General features: G+C 38.0%; 1 protein-coding gene across 3 annotated transcripts in view; it reads left to right on the top strand.

Moving 5' to 3' along the window:
* Slf2 (SMC5-SMC6 complex localization factor 2) overlaps positions 1-23648 on the top strand; it is a 65723-nt gene that overhangs the window by 19603 nt on the left and 22472 nt on the right. For 2 of the 3 annotated variants that reach the window (XM_042689674.1, XM_042689672.1), the window contains exons 5-12: positions 2062-3041; positions 4013-4083; positions 6446-6568; positions 6896-7063; positions 9465-9567; positions 16908-16983; positions 18015-18156; positions 22801-22906. In XM_042689674.1, the coding sequence (XP_042545608.1) occupies positions 2062-3041; positions 4013-4083; positions 6446-6568; positions 6896-7063; positions 9465-9567; positions 16908-16983; positions 18015-18156; positions 22801-22906 (1769 nt within the window). The remainder of the gene's footprint in view (positions 1-2061; positions 3042-4012; positions 4084-6445; positions 6569-6895; positions 7064-9464; positions 9568-16907; positions 16984-18014; positions 18157-22800; positions 22907-23648) is intronic. The other variant, XM_042689673.1, reaches the window with a different exon arrangement.

The raw sequence follows: 23648 nt of genomic DNA, 5'->3' as shown, positions 1-23648 counted from the left end.
GCAACAGAGCCACTTCCTTTAGAGCACTTTTTTAACAAGCTTTTTGCAGAACTGCCGATAAGAATCCCATGGACTTTTCTGCCTGGGCTGGTTTTAAACCATAATCCTCTAGATTCTAGCCTCCTTAGTAGCTATGATTACAGGTATGAACCACCAGCACCTAGCCTGGCCTCAAACTTTTATTCTTCCTGCCTTCTAAGAACTGGGATTGCACATAGCTGTCACCACGTTTTTCTTGTTTTAGGATATTTACAATCAAATTTTTGGAGAGTGGAAATATCTGTCCATATACAGAAATATGATTTAGGGAAATTTGATTTTGAAAATAGGGACGGTCACATAGTCATAGATTTTTGTTTGCTTGCTTGATTTTTGCAGTGTTAGTATCAGACGTAGGACCTAGGGCCTCATGGATGCTAGTCAAGCACTCTACCACTAAGAATTACTGAGCCCTATGCCCAGCAATGGTTATTCTTTTTTTTCTTTATGTGCCAGTTCTGGGGCTTGAACTCAGGGCCTGAGCACTGTCCCTGAGCTTTTTTGCTCAAAGCTACAGCTCTACTTCAGATTTTCGTGATTAATTGGACATGAGAGTCTCATGGACTTTTCCTACCCAGGATGGCTTCAAACCATGGTCCTCAGATCTCAACCTCCAGAGTAGCTAGGATTATAGGTGTAAGCCACCAGCACCTAGTTAGATTTTTGTTGTTGATAGATTTTTGATGATTGGTTGGCTTTTGAGGTAGGGTCTTACAACTCAAGCTATACAACTCAAGCTAGCCTCAAATTTGTGATACTCCTGTCACTTTCACAAGTGCATTACCACACTCAATTGATTTTAAAATAGAAGTTATAAGTTATCTGTCTTCAACTACTTTTTTTTTTTTTTTTGTCAATTGTGGGGCTTGAACTCTGGGCCTGAGCTCTGTCCCTCAGCTCTTCAGCTCAAGGTGAGCGCTGTACCACTTGAGCCACAGTGCCACTTCTGGTTTTTCTGGTGGTTTATTGGAGATAAGAGTCTCATGGACTTTCCTTGGCCAGGGCTGGCTTTGAATCATGATCCTCAGATCTCAGCCTCCTGAGTAGCTAAACTCATCTTGTTTGTTTGTTTGTTTGTCATAGAGCTTGAACTCAGCTAGCACTCTACCACTTTGTGCCACAATGCCACTTCTACTTTTCTTTTTTTTTTTTTTTTTTTTCTTTTTTTTTGCCAGTCATGGGGCCTGGGCGCTGTCCCTCAGCTCTTCAGCTCAAGCCTAGCACTCTACCACTTGAGCCACAGTGCCACTTCTGGCTTTTTCTGCTTATGTGGTGCTGAGGAATCGAACCCAGGGCCTCATGCATGCAAGGCAAGCACTCTACCACTGAGCCACCTTCCCAGCCCTACTTTTCTTATATACAGAAGTAATACTATACTTTTAGATGTAGAAGTATTACATTTCAGGGACAAGGTAATCCTCTAGAAGTGGACCTCAAGTGGTAGAGTACTAGTCTTGAGCACAGAAACCCAGGGACAACTCACAGGCCTTATACTCAAGTCCTAGGACTGGCACAAAGTAGAAAAAATACTTGAAGGTGAAATACCTTTTGGATCTTTTCATTGATATGAATATACATTTGTTAATGTGTTAGAGATTTTTTGGGTGTTTTTGTCGGTTGTGGGCCTTGAACTCTGGGCCTGAGCGCTGTCCCTCAGCTCTTCAGCTCAAGGCTAGTGTTCTACCACTTGAACTACAGCACTACTTCCAGTTTTCTGGTGGTAAGAGGTTCACGGACTTTCCTGCCTGGGCTGGCTTTGAAACACGATCCTCAGATCTCAGCCTCCTGAGGAGCTAGGATTACAGGTGTGAGCCACCGGTGCCCGACTTATGTTAGCTTTGGAAAGAAAATGCGTGTTTATCAGTAGCTTTAAATTTCTTGAGTGCTACAACTCATCATTTGATAAATGACAGTATTGTCTTTGTTTATTCCATATATAACAAAAAGTATCAGCCTAAGCTATTAGAACTTAAGCATTTGAACAGTATACTTTTCACTAATCTGACAAAAATTAAATTTTAGCAGGCTCTAAGCAGAATAAATTTTCTGACAAAAGAAAAAGGAACTCTGTGGACTCAGATCTGAAAAGCACAAGAGAATCTAGACTATCTAAAACAAAAGAGTCCTTCCTTGAGAAGCGTCCTGACAGACATTCAAAAACATTTGTAAGATCTATTGCATTGAAGGAACCTGGTGATGTGCTACGCTTGGAAGATATATCAAAGGAACCCAGTGATGAAACTGATCGCTCTTCTGCAAACTTGGCACCTTCAAATTCTGGCCACCATTCTTCTAGGAATAGTGACCAAAATCGTGTGACAAGTACCAAAGACACTAAGATACAGAAACCCCACTTACCTTTACCTCAGGAAAAATCTACCATGAAAAAATCTAGCAACCTTCAGAAGACTAAAACTGCAAGCTCTCTGACATCAAAAGAAGAGACAAAATTTCTACCTTTACTTTCTCATGTTCCAAATGCTGGTTCCTCTCGAGTCCCATTAGATGCTAAAAATTGCACTCAAGTTCCCAAAAAAGAGAAAGATCGCTCCTCATCTAAAGAATGTTCTGGGCATTCTACAGAATCATCCAAACACAAGGAGCACAAAGAAAAGACTAATAAGGCTGACTCTAACATGTCTTCAGGGAAAATTTCTGGGGGATCTTTGCATTCAGAATATAGCACTCCAGCAAAGTCTCCCCCAGCTGCTTTGGAAGTTGTGCCATGTGTCTCAGGCCCTACAATACCTTCAGTTACAGCCCCGTCAGATAAAGACAGTTCAGGAAATATCAATGCAGGTAGCAGTGCACAGAAAAGAAAATTCAGGGGTGATTTTGATAGTGATGAAGAAAGTTTAGGTTACAATCTAGATAGTGATGAGGAAGAGGAAACATTAAAATCACTGGAAGAAATAATGGCTTTGAACTTCAATCAGACTCCTACAACTTCAGAAAAGCCTCCTCTTCCCAAGGGGCTTAGATCTCAGTCATCAGACTATACAGTAAGACATTTTATGGCTTCTTTTTTGTTACTTATAGAGTTAAAAAAAATGGATTCATTAGTGAAAGGATGAGTTGTTAAAATTTATTTTTAAATTTATCATTTACTACAAGTCATTATTAGAGTGAATCTGATATAATTCTTACTTGGTAATGACTTTCCCTTATCTCTAGTTTTATTACTGTAAATCAGTGGTCTCCAAACTTTCTTGATCACACTTTTTTTTAGTAAAAAATTTTTGAGCATGTACCCAATATATATGTATACTTATAGATTATATACATGTACCAATATAATACTGTTTACTTTCTAAAGTATATGCAAAAACAAAATTTTAAAGGAAAAGGAAATATATATGAATATTTTCTATAGAGTTATATAGAAGTTACTATAGACTAAGTTCTACTGGAGTTTCTATAGACGTTCCATATAAATAGAAGTTCTATTATTTTCTTCCTGCACCCCAATGGATCACCTTGCACACCCCCTGCTTTGGAGACCACTGCTGTAAATGAAGGTAGAGTGTAGAAATGTTGTTAATTGTGGTGTGCAATTTTATTTATAAAGTGCTTCATTCTATCTTGGGAGTAAGCTAAATTCTAAGGTGTCTTTAAATTTGGTGGGGAGGGTGTTACTCTTCATAGTAACACCTAGGAATTGATAGTTTTATTCCACTGACATAGAATTTAGGATTAAAGATAGGGTAGCCACAGAGTCCTTGGGTATTTGCAGTCAAATTGTAAAGCTAGCAGGGTTTTGTAAGTAGTGTCTTTCCTAATAGTAAAATCAAATTGCCTGCAGTACAAAATACTAGATTTAAAGCATGATGGTGAAAATTCTCCTTTAAAAAATGTGTATCTTGGCCCAGGTTATTGAAATAGAAGATAGTCTTTAGCACTCTGAATAACTTAAAACACATCTCAATTCTTCTAAGATTTTGTTACAAATTATTTTTAAATTTTCTTGTTTTAGGAACATGTTCATAGTGGAACTTACACAAATACTTTAGAGCGTCTTGTGAAGGAAATGGAAGATACACAAAGGTTAGTTAGCATTATGATTAATTTACTAAATTTTTAACATACTGCTCGTTTCTTTGGCTGGCTTTTAATGTACATTTTAAAATTCATGAAATATGCTAAAAAATGAGAAAATCATAAAAAATTAGTATGTATTTTATGTTAGTACTGTTAAAATAGTTGTCAGTTGTATGCTCTTGTTTATAAGCTGGACCCAAAGCCCCAGATTTTTTTTTTATAGTATTCTGTGTTTTGCATTAATCATGTAATTTTTTTCTGTGTTTACCAAAACTAGTATCCAGTAACTGAAATTCTTGATCAGAATCAGGGGTAGAATGTATGTTAAGTGTAAGCTAAATTCAGTACATTGACATGCTTCCATCACCCCCATATACCTCCAGAACTTCTTCATTATCCCGTATTCCTTATCCTTTAAACAATAACTCCCCATTCTTCCTTCCTGCTTTTGGCAACTTTGTGTTTCTATGAAATTGACTAATCTAGGCACTACGTATATCAGTAAGAGCATATCATATTTGTCCTTTTATGACTGGTTTATTTCACATAGTATAATGTCTTCATTTTTTTACTCATGGGAAAGACTGTTTCAGAATTTTCTTCCCTTTTAAAGTTTACTATTCCATTGTTTTATGTGTATACCACATTTTGTTTATTCAACTATAAATGGCCACTTCGGTTATATCACAGGTACTGGCCAAAATTTTTTATTTTTTACTAAACACAACAGACCTTTCTGTTCATTTTTTTTTTTTCATCTAACAGTGATTTTCTAATTCAAATGCAGTTTTGGATCTCCCTATAATCAATCTCACAGGGCTGGGCACTGGTGGATAATATCTTAGTTACTCAGGAGGCTGAGATCTGAGAATTTCAGTTTGAAACCAGCCCAGGCAGGAAAGTCCATTTAACTCTTAACTCCAATTAACTACCTTCCCTCCCCAGCCAAAAAAAGCCAGAAATGGAACTGAGGCTTAAGTGGTAGAGTACTAGCCTTGAGCAAAAAAAAATCTGAGGGACAACACCCAGGCCTCTGAGTTCAAGCCCCAGGACCAGGACACACAAAAAAGTTTATGTGAGCCGGGGACTGGTGGCTCATGCCTGTAATCCTAGCTACTCAGGAGGCTGAGATCTGAGGATCACGGTTCAAAGCCAGCCCAGGCAGGAAAGTCCGTGAAACTCTTATCTCCAATAAACCACCAGAAAACTGGAAGTGGCGCTGTGGCTCAAGTAATAGAGCGCTAGCCTTGAGCTGAAGAGCTGAGGGACAGAGCCCAGGCCCCGAGTTCAAGCCCCACGACTGACAAAAAAAAAAATTATGTGATTAATTGCAGACCATTTTTGCTAATAAGAAGGGAAGTGCATTCCTTATCAATTCAAGAAATATCCATGAAACTAGCAAAGAAAAGTTTATGTGATTTATGGGTATCGGCATGGCTTAAGTGGTAAAGCACTTGCCTAAAACAAATATTAGGCTCTGAGCTCAAACCCCATTACTACCAAAAATAAATAAGTTGAGGTAAAGTTTACTTGACTTCATTACATAGAAGGTGGCAAGTATATATATATATATATATATATGTGTGTGTATATATATATATATATATATATATGGCTGTAGAGATTTTTGTAGAGCCTTAGGCTAAAAATAATTTTTCTTGCTCTGAATTTAGGGAAGTTACCTCTCTTGTAAAAAAATAATACAGTGTTTTGTTAATTCATCGGATCTGGAACATAAAATCTGAAAAGGCTTATTTAAAATCAAGTATTGCTGCTAGGCACTGGTGGCTCATGCCCTTATTCCTAGCTACTCAGGAAGCTGACATCTGAGGGACACGGTTTGGAGTCAGCCTGGGCAGAATAGTCCTCAAGACTCTTATCTCCAGTTAACCAACAAAATAGTTCAACTGGAGCGATGGCTCAAGAGGTAGAAAAACAGTTGTGAGCAAATGAGCGGAGTCAGGATATGAGGCCTTAAATTCAAGCTCTAGCACTAGAGCTTTCACACACACAGTGAAAAATCAAATCGGTGTTGTTTTGCTGTTTTTCTGTTCACACTCTGGATGATTGGACGAGTCATTCTTGAAGTCCTAGTTATAAAGAAATACTTGAGTCTTGTATGCAATGGAACACTATTCTAATACTATATTGATAGCTAGACAAAAGCCTATTACCCAGAGTAAACTTTCTTTGTTTTGGTAAACATCATAATATTTATTTGGACATATGATTAGACCTATGGTGTAACAAATTTGTAATATAGCAGGATACTTAATGATTTTTTTCTCGGTGCTGCTTTTAAATATCAACTAAAGTTTTGTTTTTTAATTTTAATAATAAACTATTATGGCATTCTTTCGAATCTCAGGCTAGATGAACTACAGAAGCAACTACAGGAAGATATAAGGCAGGGCCGAGGCATTAAATCTCCAATCAGACTTGGTGATCAAGATAGTACAGATGATGAGGATGGCCTCTTGGAAGAACACAGGTATATCACTTTTCATATGTTCTCACGTATGCATATACACATACAACATACACCATTTAAGGTTTACATTTTGTAGTTTTCATTTTTGTAAAATAATTGAGCCATTGCTGGCAGTTTGCATAGTGAGTAATGTACCTGGGGTTTGTTGAGCAGGAAATGGTAGGTTGAAGTTACATCTTTTCTCCTGGTTATAGTTTCTTTTCATACAGACACATTTACTGATTCTTGACAATTAGCAGAATGTAAAGTTTTTCCTGCTCCCATCTTTTTAGTACAAAAACGTATGCAGTTTAACTACTTAGTATTTAATAACTTTTTGTATTTCAGGGAATTTCTAAAAAAATTTTCTGTTACAATTGATGCTATTCCTGATCATCATCCTGGCGAAGAAATATTTAATTTCCTAAATTCTGGAAAAATTTTCAATCAGTATACCTTGGATTTAAGGGACTCTGGTTTTATTGGACAAAGTGCTGTAGAAAAGCTTATTCTCAAGTAAGTAGAAAATAGACATTTTGCTTTTTACTATATAAAAAACAACTAAAAAAATTTTGACAAGTATAATCTAAAATCTTCTAACTTGAATCGTGACCTATATCATTTCTTAGTCCTTTTATTGCTGTTAGTCTTTGTATATTCTTTTTTTACTCCAGAACTGGGCCTTGAACTTGGCCTCTGTACTGTCCCTTAGCTCTTTTGGGCAAGGCTACACTTGATCCACAACTTAGTCCACTTTTGGCTTTTTGCTGGTTAATTGGAGATAAGAATTTTATGAACTTCCTTGGCTGGACTCTTTAAAACCTCAATCCGTGGATTTGGTACCAGCCTGGTACCAAAAGGGAATAAGGAATAAGACATTGTCTCAAAAGAAACAAATATTCAGCCGGGTGGCTTACGACTATAATCCTAGCTACTCTGGAGGCTAACATCTGAGGATCACAGTTGAAAGCCAGCCAGGCAGGAAAGTCCGTGAAACTTTTTTTTTTTTTTTGGGGGGGGGTTCCAGTCGTGGGGCCTGAACTCTGGGCATAGGCGCTGTCCCTCAGCTCTTCAGCTCAAAGCTAGCACTCTACCACTTGAGCCACAGTACCACTTCTGGCTTTTTTTCTTTTTTGCTTATGTGGTGCTGAGGAATCTGAACCCAGGGCCTCAGGCATGCAAGGCAAGCGCTCTACCACTGAGCCAGCTTCCAAGCCCCCGCACCCTCCCCCCCCCCCACTCTTATTTCCAATAAACCACTAGAAAACCAGAAGTGGGGCTGTGGCTCAAGTAGTAGAGCACTCGCCTTGAGCTGAAGAATGCAGGGACAGCGCCCAAGCCCAGAGTTCAAGCCCCACGACCAACCAAAAAAAAAAAAAAGAAAGAAAGAAACAATCCCCAGGATGAGCTTAAAAATACATTTATAACTGGTTGCTGATGGCTCACGCCTGTAATCCTTACTACTCAGGAGGCTAAGATAGGATTGCAGTTTGAAGCCAGCTCAGGCAGAAAAGTCCCAGTGAGACTCTGATCTCCAGTTAACCACTCAAAAACCAGAAATGAGGCTGTGCCTCAAGTGTACAGGGCTAGCCCTGAGCACAAAGAGGCCCAAGGACAGCGCCCAGGCCCTGAGTTCAAGCCCCACAACTGACCAAAAAAAAGAAAAAAAGAAAGTAATATACTTATTATTTAAGTGATAGAAATAAAGAAGTAAGTCTAGGAGTGTTTTAAATCTAGGAGTGTTTTCATCTTTTCTATTTCTTCTCTACCATTTTTAGCACCTAGTGCTTCAGGTACAATTGAAGTACTAAATTTCATGTTTAAATTCCCAGAAAGTCCACATAACATTTTTTTTTTTTTTTGGTTCTGGTCGTGGGTCCTGAACTCTGGGCCTGGGTGCTGTCCCTCAGCTCTTCAGCTCAAGGCTAGCGCTCTACCACTTGAACCACAGCGCCACTTCCAGCTTTTTTCTTTTTGCTTATGTGGTGCTGAGGAATCGAACCCAGGGACTCATGCATGCAAGGCAAGCACTCTACCACTGAGCCATCTTCCCAGCCCCTCTACCTAACATTTCTGCTTAAGGTTAGTTGGATAGAATTTAGTCAGTGCAGCCACATATCAAACTGAGAGAAGAAAAAAAAAAAGAGGCTGAGAAATGATGTTTGTTTTAGTTAGCCCAAATAAAAATCAGTTTGGTTGCCTTGAGAAAAGCAAAATTAAATGTTGAGATAGACAACTAGTAATCTATCTCCAGGCCAACCTAGTATGATTTCTCTCAATAGCTCCTCCAGTCTAGAAAGATCATTAATTTTGATGCTGAGTTTTTTTCAAGTATGTCCCCTAAGTGGCATAAGCAGATATCTTGAGACTTAAACTTTTAGCACTGTCCAACAGTGTAGCTTTGTTCCTCAGATACATGTGGACCCCAGTTAAAAGGCTGAATCAGCTTTAGACCACCAATTGAATTTTTTTTCTTTTTTGTTTTTGTTTTTTTGTTTGTTTGGTTGGGTTTTTGTTTTGTTTTGTTTTGTGGTTGTGGGGCTTGAACTCAGGGCCTGGGCACTATCCCTGAGCCTCTTTGTACTCAAAGCTAGTGTTCTACCACTTGAGCCACAGCACCACTTCTGGGTGTTAGGTGGTTTATTGGAGACAAGAGTCTCATGGGGACTTTACTCCTGGGCTGACTACGATCATCAGCTCTTAGCCTCCTGAGTGTCTAGAATTATAGGTGTGAGCCACCAGCACGTGGCTACACCAGTTGGATTTTTTAATGAATAACCCACTCATCTTGGTATAGAATCCACCTCCATAGACTGAGGATAATTTTCTTAACTCTTATTGTGTCAGATGTGGTGGTGTTGGTAGAAGAATTTTACCATGAGGGTGACAGTCATTGATTTTACTTTTACTTTTTCAGATCTGGAAAAACAGATCAGATTTTTTTGACAACACAGGGGTTCCTTACCTCTGCCTACCATTATGTCCAGTGTCCTGTACCTGTGTTAAAGTGGCTGTTTCGGGTAAGAGAAATGTTTGAGGAATTGCCTTGTTGTATCTTCCTAATCAAAACCAAACTTCTAAATATAATTTTTTGTATATTACTGGAGAAAAGTAATTTATTATATCAACTAATTATTTCATTGGATTAGAATGAGATTAGAAAAAGATTTTAAAGAAATGATAATGCAGATCTTGTGCAGAATAGTTGGTCATATTTTACATATTTAGACATCTTATCACTCTGATAAATAACTGTTAATATGTAGTTTTAGAATGGTTTTCTAATGCTTGTATTCCTGAATTTCTTTTTAATTTTTTCATGTTTATGGAAGTACCTATGTTCATTTTTCAGGATATAGTAACTATATTAACTGTATATATTAACTAAGAATATTAATATTAATTATGAATATTCTTGCATGTATTTTGTGCAAATCTATTTCTTTCTCTTATTTATATGTACTCTTAAATCCATAATATATATTTTTTTCTTTTTCTTTTTTTTTTTTTGGCCAGTCCTGGGGCTTGAACTCAAGGCCTGGGCACTGTCCCTGAGCTTCTTTTGCTCAAGGCTAGAACTCTACCACTTGATCCACAGCACCACTTCTGGCTTTTTCTGTTTATGTGGTACTGAGGGCTTCATGCATGCTAGGCAAGCACTCTACCACTAAGTGACACTCCCAGTCCCCATTAATTATATTTTTGTTGTGTAAGTAGCAGCTTATAAAATATCGAAGCAGAATCTTGATGTTCCTCTAGACAGGAGTAGAAATGTATTGCTTTTGACATTTGAATAATCAGTATAGGATTAAATATAGTGTTTATGTTGTAGCTGGATGCTGGGCTCATGGCTGTAATTCCAGTTAGTGAGACCCCATTTGAGCCATTGCTGAACAAGCACACACGCTTGTCAACCTAGCTGTGTGGGAAGTGTAAATAGAAGAATTGTAATCTAAGGTGGCCAGCATAAACATGAGATCCTATCCCCAAAATACCTAAAACAAAAAGGACATCTTTTCCAAAAAGTGCAGTATATGTTGGGAAAGCTAAGAGGTTATGGAGAGGCTTTTTTTTGTTTTGTTTTGTTTTGTTTTTGGGTCCGGTCGTGGGGCCTGAACTCTGGGCCTGGGCACTGTCCCTCAGCTCCTCAGCTCAAGGCTAGCACTCTACCACTTGAGCCACAGCACCACTTCCGGCTTTTTTCTTTTTGCTTATGTGGTGCTGAGGAATCGAACCCAGGGCCTCAGGCATGCAAGGCAAGCGCTCTACCACTGAGCCAACTTCCCAGCCCCTGGAGAGGCTTTTTATACTACAGTAGGTTCTCTACTGATTAGTAGTGTAGTGATACCCAGTTAGAGTGGAATTCTTCACCTCCTCTAGACAGGAAAGATTATGCATGTCAAACATTTTTCTTAATTACTGAATATTCTACTTTAATAAAATCCAAAATACATAAAAATATGCCCAGCACCTGCCGGACAGGAAAGACTCAACTCAAATTAACCACTAAAAAGTCAAAAGTGGAGGTATGTTTCAAATGGTAGAACTTAAGCCTTGAGCAAAAAAGCTGAACGACAGCACCCAGGTCCTAAGTTCAAGCCCTAGGACTTGCACTGAAAAAAAAAGTACACATACTTGGAGGAAATTATTCATAGCATGAAAGAATCTTTTAAATATATAAAAGTTTTCCCCAGATAGTATTTTTTAAAATATTGATATAAAAGAACCATGACTATTACATGTGAACCGAGCAGAAAAACATATGGTGTTTCTGTCATGGAAGATAGTGTTTCAAGGAATCTCATTTGTTAATTTTTGTTCATACAGTTATCATTTTTGAGGGCCAACTGTGCCAGCCACTAGACAGAATAGCAGTGAAAAAAATCAATTTATTCTCATAGGGCCCACATTCTAGGATATAGATGAATTATGTGTGTGTGTGTCTTTATAAAGGGTATAAATGTATGTGTAAATTCTTAAGTTCTGTGAAGAAAATTAAAGTAGGCTAAGGTAGATAAAGAGTAGAAGAGGAAGGAGAAAATGTACTTTGTTTTATTAGTAAGTAGTTTATGAAGGCAGTTCTGTTAATATATGATTTGGATTAAAGAAGAGCTTGACAGTTAACAGTACTTAAGAATTCTTTCCCCTCAGTAAATGGACATATGTTCTAGGAAAGATCTGCCTTACTAGGATTTTTTTTTAACCCATCTGAAGAAAGTAATGGTATGAGTAAATAATAGTCGTAGCTCTTCACTATTCTTACCATCTTTTTGTGACCTTCAACTTGTCAGTGTCTGCAATCTCCTATAAGGGGGTATGTTCCTGATAAATTCTTTTTTGGGGGGGGGGGGGGCGGTCCGGTCGTGGGGCCTGAACTCTGTCCCTCAGCTCAAGGCTCAAGGCTAGCGCTCTACCACTTGAGTCACAGCACCACTTCCAGCTTTTTTCTTTTTGCTTATGTGGTGCTGAGGAATTGAACCCAGGGCCTCAGGCATGCAAGGCAGGCGCTCTACCACTGAGCCACCGTCCCAGCCTGTTCTTGATAAATTCTGTCTCACCAACAGTTCCCAATGACACACTTGCTCATCTATCTCACTCACATATCTGTTTATTGTAACTCAAAACTTCATTTGCTGCTATGCCAGATATAATTACATAATGTCTTTTATTAAATTTACAGGTAAGATTTTGCATTTATCTATATTACTTTTCATCTTGTTATTGTTGGGCCTATAATTACAGCTTTTAAAATCATACATATGACAATGCAAACATATTTGAACATTTTTATTCTCTTCATATTTGAAAATCAAATTAATCATTCTTAGACTATCACTGTGTTAGACATTGTGTTACTTTTCCTTTTCAATTCCATTTCACAGTGGAGAGATTTTACCAACTAATAAGTGCTTTGGGGAAATTATACTCAAATTTATATTAATGTTATACTCTCAGCCACTATTTTTATTTTTTTAATTTATTAAGCTATAATAAAATAAACTGGGCATGATGGCACATGTAATTGATGCGTTCTGGAGGCTGAGGTATAAGGATCATGAATTCAATGATGCCATCCTGGGCTACGTGGCAAGACCCTATCTAAAAGAAAAAGTATAAAAATATTTGCGTGTATAAATGTAGTGGACCAGAAAAAATCTACTACTTAAAATAAATTTGGGGGCTGGGAAGGTGGCTCAGTGGTAGAGTGCTTGCTTTGCATGCATGAGGCCCTGGGTTCGATTCCTCAGTACCACATAAACAGAAAAAGCTAGAAGTGGCTCTGTGGCTCAAGTGGTAGAGCGCTAGCCTTGAGCTGAAGAGCTGAGGGACAGCGCCCAGGCCCAGAGTTCAGGCCCCATGACCAGCAAAAAAAAAAAAAAAAAATTGCGGGGCTGGGAACGTGGCTCAGTGGTAGAGCACTTGCCTTGCATGCCTTGAGGCCCTGGGTTCGATTCCTCAGCACCACATAAGCAAAAAGAAACAAAAAAGGCCAGAAGTGGCGCTGTGGCTCAAGTGGTAGAGTGCTAGCCTTGAGCTGAAGAGCTGAGGGACAGCGCCCAGGCCCAGAGTTCAGGCCCCATGACTGGACCAAAAAAAAAAAAAAAAATGTTGATGAGTGCCAGTGGCTCACACCTATAATCCTAGCTGCTCAAGAGGCTGAGACTTGACAATCTCAAGGAACGTCTGAGACTCTTTATCTCTAATATAATAGCCAAAAGAACCTGAAAGTAGAGCTCTGGCTCAAGTGGTTAACTGCTAGCCTTAAGGAAAATAAGCTCAGGGACTGCACCCAGGCTCTGAGTTCAAGCGCCAGGACTGGCACAAAATGAAATAATAATAATAATGATGATGATAATGATAATAATAATTTTGGTTTTATCATATTCGAAGGGAAATTGTTTTATTATGAAAACTTTAAGTACATAGGAAAGACATTTAAAATTTTTTCCAGAGCAGGCTGAATTCATCCCAACCCCAAATATATAGGAACAGTTAACATTTTGATCAGTGTTTTTCTAGTTTGTTCTGCATTTAAAAAAAAAAAAAAACTATTGAGCATTTTCATTTCATTGTTCTTTTATCCTTTGTAATGACTTTATAGTATTCTTTTCTCTGGCTATACCATGATTTATTTAAGGAGTGAAGAGCCTTCGTGGACTGTATAAGTTATTTGGTATGATGGGACAGACTCATGCTTCTTGTCAGCTGCCCAAAACCCATCTGCCTCTATTGATAAATTTGTATGGCCCAGGTATGATGTTATAAATATCTACATAGTCCTTGGCAGAAAAAGGGTTCCCACTCCTGGAACCAAGCTCAGTTGATAGACATTAAATTGTGTATATTTCTTGGTATATTTTTATATTATTGTGTTGCTTACTCTAAAACATCTATAAAGACCTATAAAACATCTTTTTTAGATAAGACAATTATCTAAACCTTGTTCAGTGTGCAACAGTCTAAGTAGTGCTATCTCCTCGTGACAAAGCTTAATACAGTCATAGCAAAGACACTTTTTCATGTGTTTTCTGTTTGCTTGTTTTTGTACCAGTACTAGGGCTCGAACTCAGGTCAGGGACTGTGTGCTGTACCTTAGCTTTTTCTTTCAAGGCTGGAGCTCTGCCATTTGAGCTAAAGCTGTTTCTGGCTTTTGGGTGGTTTATTGGAGACAAGGGTCTCACAGACTTTGCTGTGTATGCTGGCTTTTAACCTTGATCCTCAAATCTCTGGCCTCCTGAGTAGCTAGGATTACAGACATGAGCCACTGATGCCAGCTTTACAGGTTTGTTTTTGAAGTTACATATGTCCTATATCTAATTGAGAGCAAAACTCAGGTTATTTTCTCTACATTTTAGACTTGAATTTATTATAGCCATAGTCTGTGTGTCTTAAGAAAAACAAAAGAAATTGAAATACAATGAGTCTTCTAGAAAAATTACTTTCAATAACTTTATTTTTAACTTTATTATGGGAGGATACTGAGGATCAAACCCAGAGCCTTCATGCTAAGTAAATAATCTGCCACTGAGCTATACTCCCAGCATAACAATATTTTAGATTTTTATTCATTTATTTTATTTAGCAGCAAGGTCAAGGAGGCTGCCCTTGAACTTTAGGCCCTCTTGTCTCAGCCTCCTGAATACTAGAATAACATGCACACCATAGCCCTCATTCAGTTTTTTTGGTTTGGGTTTTTTTTGTTTGTTTGTTTTGTCAGTTGTGGGGCTTGAACTCTGGGCCTGGATATTGTCCCTGAGCTCTTGAGCTCAAGGCTAGTGCTCTACCACTTGAGCCACAATGCCACTTCCAGTTAATGGTTAATTGGTTAATTGCCTGAGCTGCCTTTGCAATCCTCAGATCTCAGCCTCCTAAGTAGTTAGGATTATAGGCTTGAGCCACCTGCACCTGGCATCAGTTTTTTTAACTTGAGATTTTATTCCTAAAAAAAGTTGTCTTCTAAAAGTTACATCATTTATCTCTGTACCAAAATTCCTATGTTAAAGGCCAACTAGATCAAAGTACAAGTGCAAGTGCAATGATTTTGCATAAACATTACTAAATTTTAATTTTTACCAGATTTACTCATTCAAAGCATAAAACTACTTGCCTCTTTTCTAATACTTTTGGTAACATGATATTATCAACATTCTTGATCTTTTATCAATTTTGAAATCAACTAATAATACTTCATGTTTTCATTGCTAATGATATGGAGCATCTTTTTTAAAATGCATTGGGAGGCTGGAAGCATGGCTCCGGTAGTAGTATAATAGAGTACCAGCTGAGCAAGTAAGCCGAGCAAACAAAGGCTCTGAGTTTGAACCCCAATACCATTCCCCTCCCCCAAAAAAACAAATTTTATTTTTTTTTTTAATTTTAAAATAAAATCTTCAGCCAAGCATCAGTAGTTCACACTTATATTCTAGCTATTCAAGGAGGCTGAGATCCAGCAGATTGCATTTTGAACCCAGTCTAGACAGAAAAGTTGCAAAGACTCCTATCTTTAATAAAACCAGCAGAAAGCCAATTTGGAGGCATGTCTCAGCCAAGCAAGCAAGCAAGCTAAGTAAGCATCAGGCCCTGAGTTCAAACCCCAATACTATCCCCCCCCAAAAAAAAATGCATTGGTAAGCTGGGCACCCCTGTAATCTTACCTACTTGGAAGGCTAAGTGTCACTTGAGCCCAGGCATTTGTTTTTTTGTTTTTTTAGTGTTTTCTTTTTTTTTGTTGTTTTTTGGGGTCTGGTTGTGGGGCCTGAACTCTGGGCTTGGGTGCTGTCCCTCAGCTCTTCAGCTCAAGGCTAGCACTCTACCACTTGAGCCACAGCGCCACTTCCAGCTTTTTTCTTTTTGCTTATGTGGTGCTGAGGAATTGAACCCAGGGCCTCATGCATGCAAGGGAAGTGCTCTACCACTGAGCCACCTTCCCAGCCCTGAGCCCAGGAATTTGAACCTGGTCAACATAGTGAGACACTGCCTCAAGAATTTTTTTAATTAAAAAACATTGTTGTATTAATCTATTTGTATATTTTTGAGTACTTGTACTAGTTCATGGTTTGATTTTTACCTAATGTGATCAGTACAGCCTTATTTTTTTTAGTTTCATGTTATATGCTCTAGAAAGACTTGGTTTTTTTTTTTGGTCCATCATGGTGCTTGAACTCTGGACTTGGGTGCTGTCCCTCAGCTCTTCAACTCAAGGCAAGCGCTCTACCACTTGAGCCATAGTACCACTTGCGGTTTTTTTTCTAGTGGTTTATTGGAGTTTAGAGTCTCATGGAGTTTCCTGCCTGGGCTGGCTTTGAACCGCGATCCTCAGATCTCAACCTCCTGAGTAGCTAGGATTACAGGCGTGAGCCACCAGCACCCGGCTTAGAAAGACATTTTTGATGGTTTCATATATTTATTTCTCTAAATATGATTGAAAGTTAAACAAACAAACAAAAAATACCAAGCAATGTGTTAGAGTTGAAGGAATTCTGACTTCAAATCAGATCTAGATTTAAATTCTACCTCTTCCATGTATCACATGTGTCACATTGGGCAACATATTTAATTTCTTTGAGTCTATTTGCTCATATGTGTCATAAGAACTACTTTAGGGTTATTTTAAGAGTTAAATAAAGTGCATGTACATTATCTTATGTTTCCTTTTTTTTTTTTTTTTTTTGCAACAGACCCTTGTTATGTTTCCTACACTGGCCTTCAGTTCTCAATCCCCCTCCCTCAGCCTTCCAAAGTATTTGGCTATAGGAATGTGCCACCCTGCCAGGCTTAAAACATATTTATATGCATCTAGCAAGTAATAAGCACTCATCTTTTCTGCTTTTTTACTTATATTGTCATTTACTTTTGACAGATGATGTCAGTTCATACAGACTGTATTGTATCAGTGCAGATTTTAAGTACATTAATGGAAATAACAATTAGAAATGGTAAGTACCTAAACTGACAGTAAATCGTAATATGTGTTATTGGTTGTTGTTAAATGCTTAATTTCATATTCTAAAATTAGGAGAAATTACTTTTGAAATCAAATATCTTTAAATATGAAACAAAATGTGCTACTCAGAAATGAAATGTGCTGCTTAGAAATGTGTATCTACATTTCTCCAGTTGCAATGGGGAAAAGGGTATAAGATCTTAAAAATGGCAACACTTCCCTAATGTTCACCAAATCATGAGTGACTGTATATTAAATGGAAATAGTTGGCAGTTTATTCATGTATAAATTCAGCTAATTTATTTAATTGGCTTATGAGTAAGCAGTAGTATTTGATAATGCACTTAGGCAGACTGAAAGCATATAAAATTATGAAAGGGCTGGGAAAGTGCCTTAGTGGTAGAGTGCTTCCCTTACATGTCTGAGGCCCTGGGTTCGATTCCTCAGCACCACATAAACAAAAAAAGCCAGAAGTAGCTCTGTGGCTCAAGTGGTAGAGCACTAGCCTTGAGCTGAAGATCTGAGGGACAGCGCCTAGGCCCAGAATTCAAGCCCCACGGCCACACACACAAAAAAAAGTATGAGACCTATAGCATGTGGTTTACCTAGTCACTTGTTTAAGGATTTACGACTGTTAAAGGTACTAAAGATGACAAAAATCTTCCTGTGTTAACTGTAAGTTAGGATTTATGTCATTTCTAGTTATTTCAAAATGTATTACTTCTTTCTTTTTACATTCTATTGTCTATCACTTAGGTATTTTCGTACATTTTTTTTTCATGAACGATACTTTTAATATTGTCAGTTCTGCAGAATCATTGTAATAATAACAAAGTTGGGCATGGTAATGAATGCTTGTTATCTCAGCATTTGGAAGGTCTGAAGCAGGAAGATCTCAAGTTCAAAGCCAGTTTGGGCCCTGTCTTTAAAAAAAAAATCAGTGTAGTAATCTGTTTTACATGCAGATTATTTGCAAATGAGTTTGTAAACCAGTGAAATAAAGAATTTTCTTCTTTTAATCAGATACTTTCAGTGACTCACCAATTTGGCCCTGGATTCCATCCTTGTCTGACATAGCAGCTGTGTTTTTCAATATGGGGATTGACTTTAGATCTTTATTTCCTTTGGAGAATCTTCAGCCAGACTTTAATGAAGACTATCTAATGTAAGTTTTCTTTTCATTGTTAACACCAATGTAACAGTAAGTTTTCTTTTCATTGTTAACACCAATGTTAACAATGTTAGCATCATTTTAAACAACTTACACAATACAACAGTAAATATTCACTTAATGAATTCTATATTCCGTATTTTTTTAAGTGAAAGTTAGGTCAATTTTAAGTTGATATTAACCTAAAAGTTATTGATATATTTAGCAGGAAAATAAGAGATATTCCCATAAAAAGTTTTTTTTTTTTAAGAAAGACTTCTTATTGTTATTTGATATTGTTTTGCAAATATTGGTCAAAGAAAATTAGATAAGAGAAAAAAGTGAGATGTAAAAATTGAGAAAGAGGGGGCTGGGAAGGTAGCTCAGTTAGTAGAGTGCTTGCCTTGCTTGCATGAGGCCCTGGATTCAATTCCTCAGCACCACATAAGCAGAAAAGGCCAGAAGTGGTGCTGTGGCTCAAGTGGTAAAGTGTTAGCCTTGAACTGAAAAGCTCAGGGACAGCGCCCAGGCCCAGAGTGCAGGCCCTATGACCAAAAAAAAAAAAAAAAATTTTGATAAAGAGTTGGTAAAAGATGGTTTGATAAGTAATTTAATCTATACATCAGAGCCTGTAGATCAGTTAAATAAGCAAGCATTTCTGTTTACTTAATAAAGAGAAACAAGTAACCTTCATATTGTAAGATACACTGAAAAAAAAGACATCAGTGGCAGTAAAGGAAAAGGAAAATAACTAAAAGTAAAGTAATTAGAAACATGTATATGAAACATTAGTGAAGAACCTAAATAAATGGAAAGCCTATATCATGCTTTCATATACGAAAATTCAGGGGTTGGGGTATGGCTCAGGTGATAGAAAGCATCATATGTAATGAGATCTTAATAATGTCAACAGGATTTTAGGGGTGCAGAACAGTTTGAGACAATACAACTGATTTTAACACCATATGGAAAAATAATATTCATGAAAGTTACATGTCATGACTCCCCTTCAGGCAACTTGAAAATAGTATGGTACAAGCTGGGCGCCTGTGGCTCATGCCTTTAATCCTAGCTACTCAGGAGGCTAAGATCTGAGGATCATGGTTCAGAGCCAGCCCAGGCAGAAAAGTCTGTGAGTCTCTGATCTCCAATAAAGCACTATGAAACTGGAAATAGCGCTGTGGCTCAAGAGGTAGAGCACTAGCCATGAGCTGAAGAGCGCAGGGACAGTGCCCTGGCCCAGAGTTCAAGCCCCATGATCGACAAAAAGAAAAATAATAATATGGTACAAATAGGAGGACACAAAGTTCCACCAGTATAACAAAGTGTGAGGTCCAAATATGATTTAGTATATGCTAAATGTCACATTCAAAAAATGAAGGAGGAGCTAGGTGCTGGTGGGTCACACCTATAATCCTAACTACTCAAGAGCCTGAGATCTGAGGATTGAAGTTCAAAGCCAGCCCGGGCAGGAAAGTCTGTGAGACTCTTATCTCCAATTAACTACCAGAAAACTGGAAGTGATGCTGTGGCTCAAGTGGTAGAGCGCTCACCTTGAGTTGAAGAGCTGAGGGACAGCACCCAGGCCTAGAGTTCAAGCCCCATGACCAATCAAAAAAAACAAAAACAAAAAAATGCAGGGCACTGGTGGCTCACACCTGTAATCCTAGCTATTCAAAATGATGAGATCTAGCTATTCAAAATGATGAAATCTAAGGTTTTGGCATGTAGAAGCCAGTGAAGGCAGCAAAGCCCAAGAGACTCTTAGACTCTCATCTCCAAATAACTACCAAAAAAGCAGGAAGTGGAGCTGTAGGTCAAGTGGTAGAGGGCAGGCCTTGAGCACAAAAGCTCAGGGACAGTATCCAGGCCCTGGAGTTCAATCCACCAAAAAAAAAAAAATGATGAGGGGGAAGTAAGCTGTTCAGTATCTGGTTTTACCTAGAATCTGGAAAGCCAGGTCAGTGACCTGGGGGGAAAATTGAACTTATTGAACTTATACTTCAGATTTATAATTCAAAGATATAAATAAATATACACAATAAAACATTAAAAAGTAAGCCCAGCACGGGTGGTTCATACCTGTAATCCTAGCTACTTAGGAGGCTGAGATTTAAAAAATCTGTGGTTCGTGGTTTGAAGCCAGACCATGCAGGAAAGTCCATGAGAAACTTAACTCCAGTGAACCACTAGAAAACTGGAAGTAGTGGGCTCAAATTGGTAGAGCACTAGCCTTGAGTGAAAAAGCTCAGACCCTGAGTTCAAGCCCAGTGACTCACTAAAAAGCAGAAAGCATGTCAAGTATTACCTGGTATGAGGGCATTCTGGACACAGGCAAAGAAGGATTGCTAGTTATAGAGGTCAGCCTGTTCTATATAGTGAGACCTAGTCTAGAAAAGCTAAGAGTAGAGCATTTCTATAATCTCAGCTTTTCAGGAGGCAAAGATTGAGAGAATAGCATTTCCATGCCCACCCAGCAAAAAGCAAGAACATATCTCATGATCCCAGTTACATTTTAGGCATGGGTGGAAGGATTAGCATCTAGGGCTAGCCCCAGGCAAAGAGCACAGCTCTGACTTGGAAAATAAGGAAAGTAAAGTGTGACTCAGGTGGTTGAGTGCTTACCTGCCATGTGTATGACTGAGTTCTACTCCAGCGCCAATAAAACAAATAAATAAGTGAAAATAATAGAATCTGGCCATGGATTTGAGGTTTTTATTCATTATAGAGATCATGTATGGTAGTGAAATAAATACAACATACAAAATTTATTACACTAGTGTTGATTAACTAGATTTCTACCTTCTATGTGTGTCCTTAAGTTACAACTCTTTAATCACAGGTTGGTTATGCTGGCCTTCTGTAGTCACCTCATTAGCAAGAACTCAGGTATGATTGAAGTTGATTTACAATGAATAACAAAAGAGGTTCCTCTTACCCCTGACAATAAAAAGGTCCAAGAGTTTCAGGAGGCCAGGTGCTGTTGCCTCATGCTTGTAATCCTAGCTACTCTGGAAGCTGAAATCTGAGGATCAAGGTTTAGTGTCACCCCAAGGCAGACAAAGCTTCAGGACTCTTGTCTCCAAATATCCAACCAAAGGCCAGACCTGGAGTTGTAGCTCAAGTAGTAAAGCACCAACCATGAGCAAAAACACCAACAAGTGTGTGAGGCTCTGCATTTAAGTCTCAGTAACCAGCACCAAAAAAGCTTCTGAGAAGAAAGATCAAATTATTTTTTACATTACAAGTGGTAATATATTCACATTTATTTATATATAAAATACTGTCAGAAGAAAGGATTAAAACTAGTGGCTAATTGTGGGAAGAGGAAATGGGTAGGAAGCTAGGTGAGAGGGCATCTCTTCATCGCATATTGTACCTCAATACGGTTGTTGTTGTTGTTGTTGTTGTTGTATTTTAACCTAACAATGTAAATGTACTGTTAAGTAAAAAAAAAATTAACAAAACCAGCTATGTTTTGAAAGCCGATTTTATGCCTCTCCCTGTCTCTGAGCGCCTTTACTTGTTAAATCTCTTCCATGGCTACTGACAACCTGAACTCAAACTAGAATGCTTAGAACTATTTGTTTATATTGTTATGGAAGGTTTTGTTTTGTTTTTCCATGCCTCGGGCTGGGCCTGCATGCTGTCCCTGAGCTTTTTTGTTCAAAGATAGTGTTCTTCCACTTGAACCACAGCTCTGCTTCTGACTTTTGGAGATAAGAGTCTCACAGACTTTCCTGCCTAGGCTGGCTTTGAACCAAGAGCCTAAGATCTCAGCCTCCTGAGTTGCTATGATTACAGGTGTGTGCCAGTGGCACCTGGCTTGCTATGGAAATTTTTATAGGCCATTTACGAGGTTGTGAGTTCTTTGTCATCAGAGTCACTTCCTCCATAGCTTTTTGCCACTAAGAGCATTGAGGATAATATGAAACAGCTAGTTCAAAGGAAAGCTAATGCATAGAAATAGAAATCAATCATACTGATAGTTACTTCCACTTGGAGGTAGCAAATTGACTTGGATCTGGTATGATGGGTCTAGGGTTGATGGAAATGATCTGTTTCTTGTCTTGGATGATAGTTACAGTAATATATGCTTATCAAACAATTTAAATGGGGGCTGGGAGTGTTGCTTAGGAGTAGAGTGATTGCCTAGTATGCATGAAACCCTGGGTTCGATTCCTCAGTGCCACATACACAGAAAAAGCCGGAAGTGGCGCTGTGCTCAAGTGGTAGACCACTACTAGCCTTGAGTGAAAAAGCTCAGGGACTCAAGCCCCAGGACTGACAAAAAAGAAAAAAGAAAAGAAATTTAAATGGGTACACATTCCTTTTGTTGTATATAAAATTGTCAGTGGGGTATAGTTTTAAAAAAGTAATTGTTTTATGGAATTGTAACCCCTTTGCACAACAACAAAATGATGATAATAAGTAATGATAATAATATGTAAAAAAATAAGATAATAATAAGGTAGACATAGTGGTGGAACCTATAATAGTGGTGGAACCTATAATAACAGCTTACGCTGGAGTCTAAGGCAGGATTTCAAGTTTGAGTCCAGCCTGGGCAACATGAGATCCCATCTAAAGAAAGAAAAAGACAATTTGTTGAAGTGTTTCTTATAATAAATAATTTTATATTGCTTTATTCCTTACTAGTTCTGAAATATTGACACCATTGGGGGGAAAAGGAAGTAAAGAAGATTCATCTTGTAAGCCAATATTTTCAACTCTTCCTGAAACCAACATTTTAAATGTAGTTAAGGTAGGAAAAAGCTATTTTGTATGTCTTTAGCAAAGAGCTAGAGCCATTTCAGTTTTGTCGTTATTTTTTTTAATCTACTAGCTTTATACCAAGTGATTATCATTTTGAAATGAGTAATTTTTTAGTTAGAATATATGAAAAAAAGAAGCATTACTTATAATTTAGTGATTAAGAAGAACAATGTGAAAACATTTTTAATGATAGAAGCAAATAAGTGATTCTTCTGAACCATTAAAAATATATTGAACCAGGAGCATGGGTCAAGTCATAAGTCCCTGAGTTCAATCCCTAGTACCAGGAAAGACATAACTATATGGGTGGGTGGGTAGGTGTGTGTGTGTATGAGAGAGAGAGAGAGAATTTAAAGAGAGAGAATATAAAGAGAGAAAGCATATAGAAATACATGTGTAGCTGGGTGCCGTTGGCTCACACTTGAAATTCTAAATACTTGGAAGGCTGAGATCTAAGGATCCTGGTTTGAAGCCAGCCAAAAGCAGGAAAGACTCTTAGCTCCAATTAACTACCAAAAGCCCAAAGGAGAGCTGTGGCTCTAGTGGTAGAATGCTACCTTTGAGCATAAAAGCTCAGAGATAGCACTCAGGCTATGAGTTCAAGCCCCAGGACCAGCACATACACAAAAAGTGTGTGTGTATACATTCACAGACACATATACATATATCTAAATCAAACAAATATGTATATTTATATACACACTTTTATTTATATTTATTAAAATCTTGTT

The sequence above is a fragment of the Dipodomys spectabilis genome, unplaced genomic scaffold (genome assembly GCF_019054845.1).
Source record: "Dipodomys spectabilis isolate Male_0828 unplaced genomic scaffold, ASM1905484v1 ptg000125l, whole genome shotgun sequence".
Taxonomy (NCBI): domain Eukaryota; kingdom Metazoa; phylum Chordata; class Mammalia; order Rodentia; family Heteromyidae; genus Dipodomys; species Dipodomys spectabilis.
The sequence above is the reverse complement of the archived record's forward strand: the minus strand, read 5'-3'. Positions and strand labels throughout refer to the sequence as shown.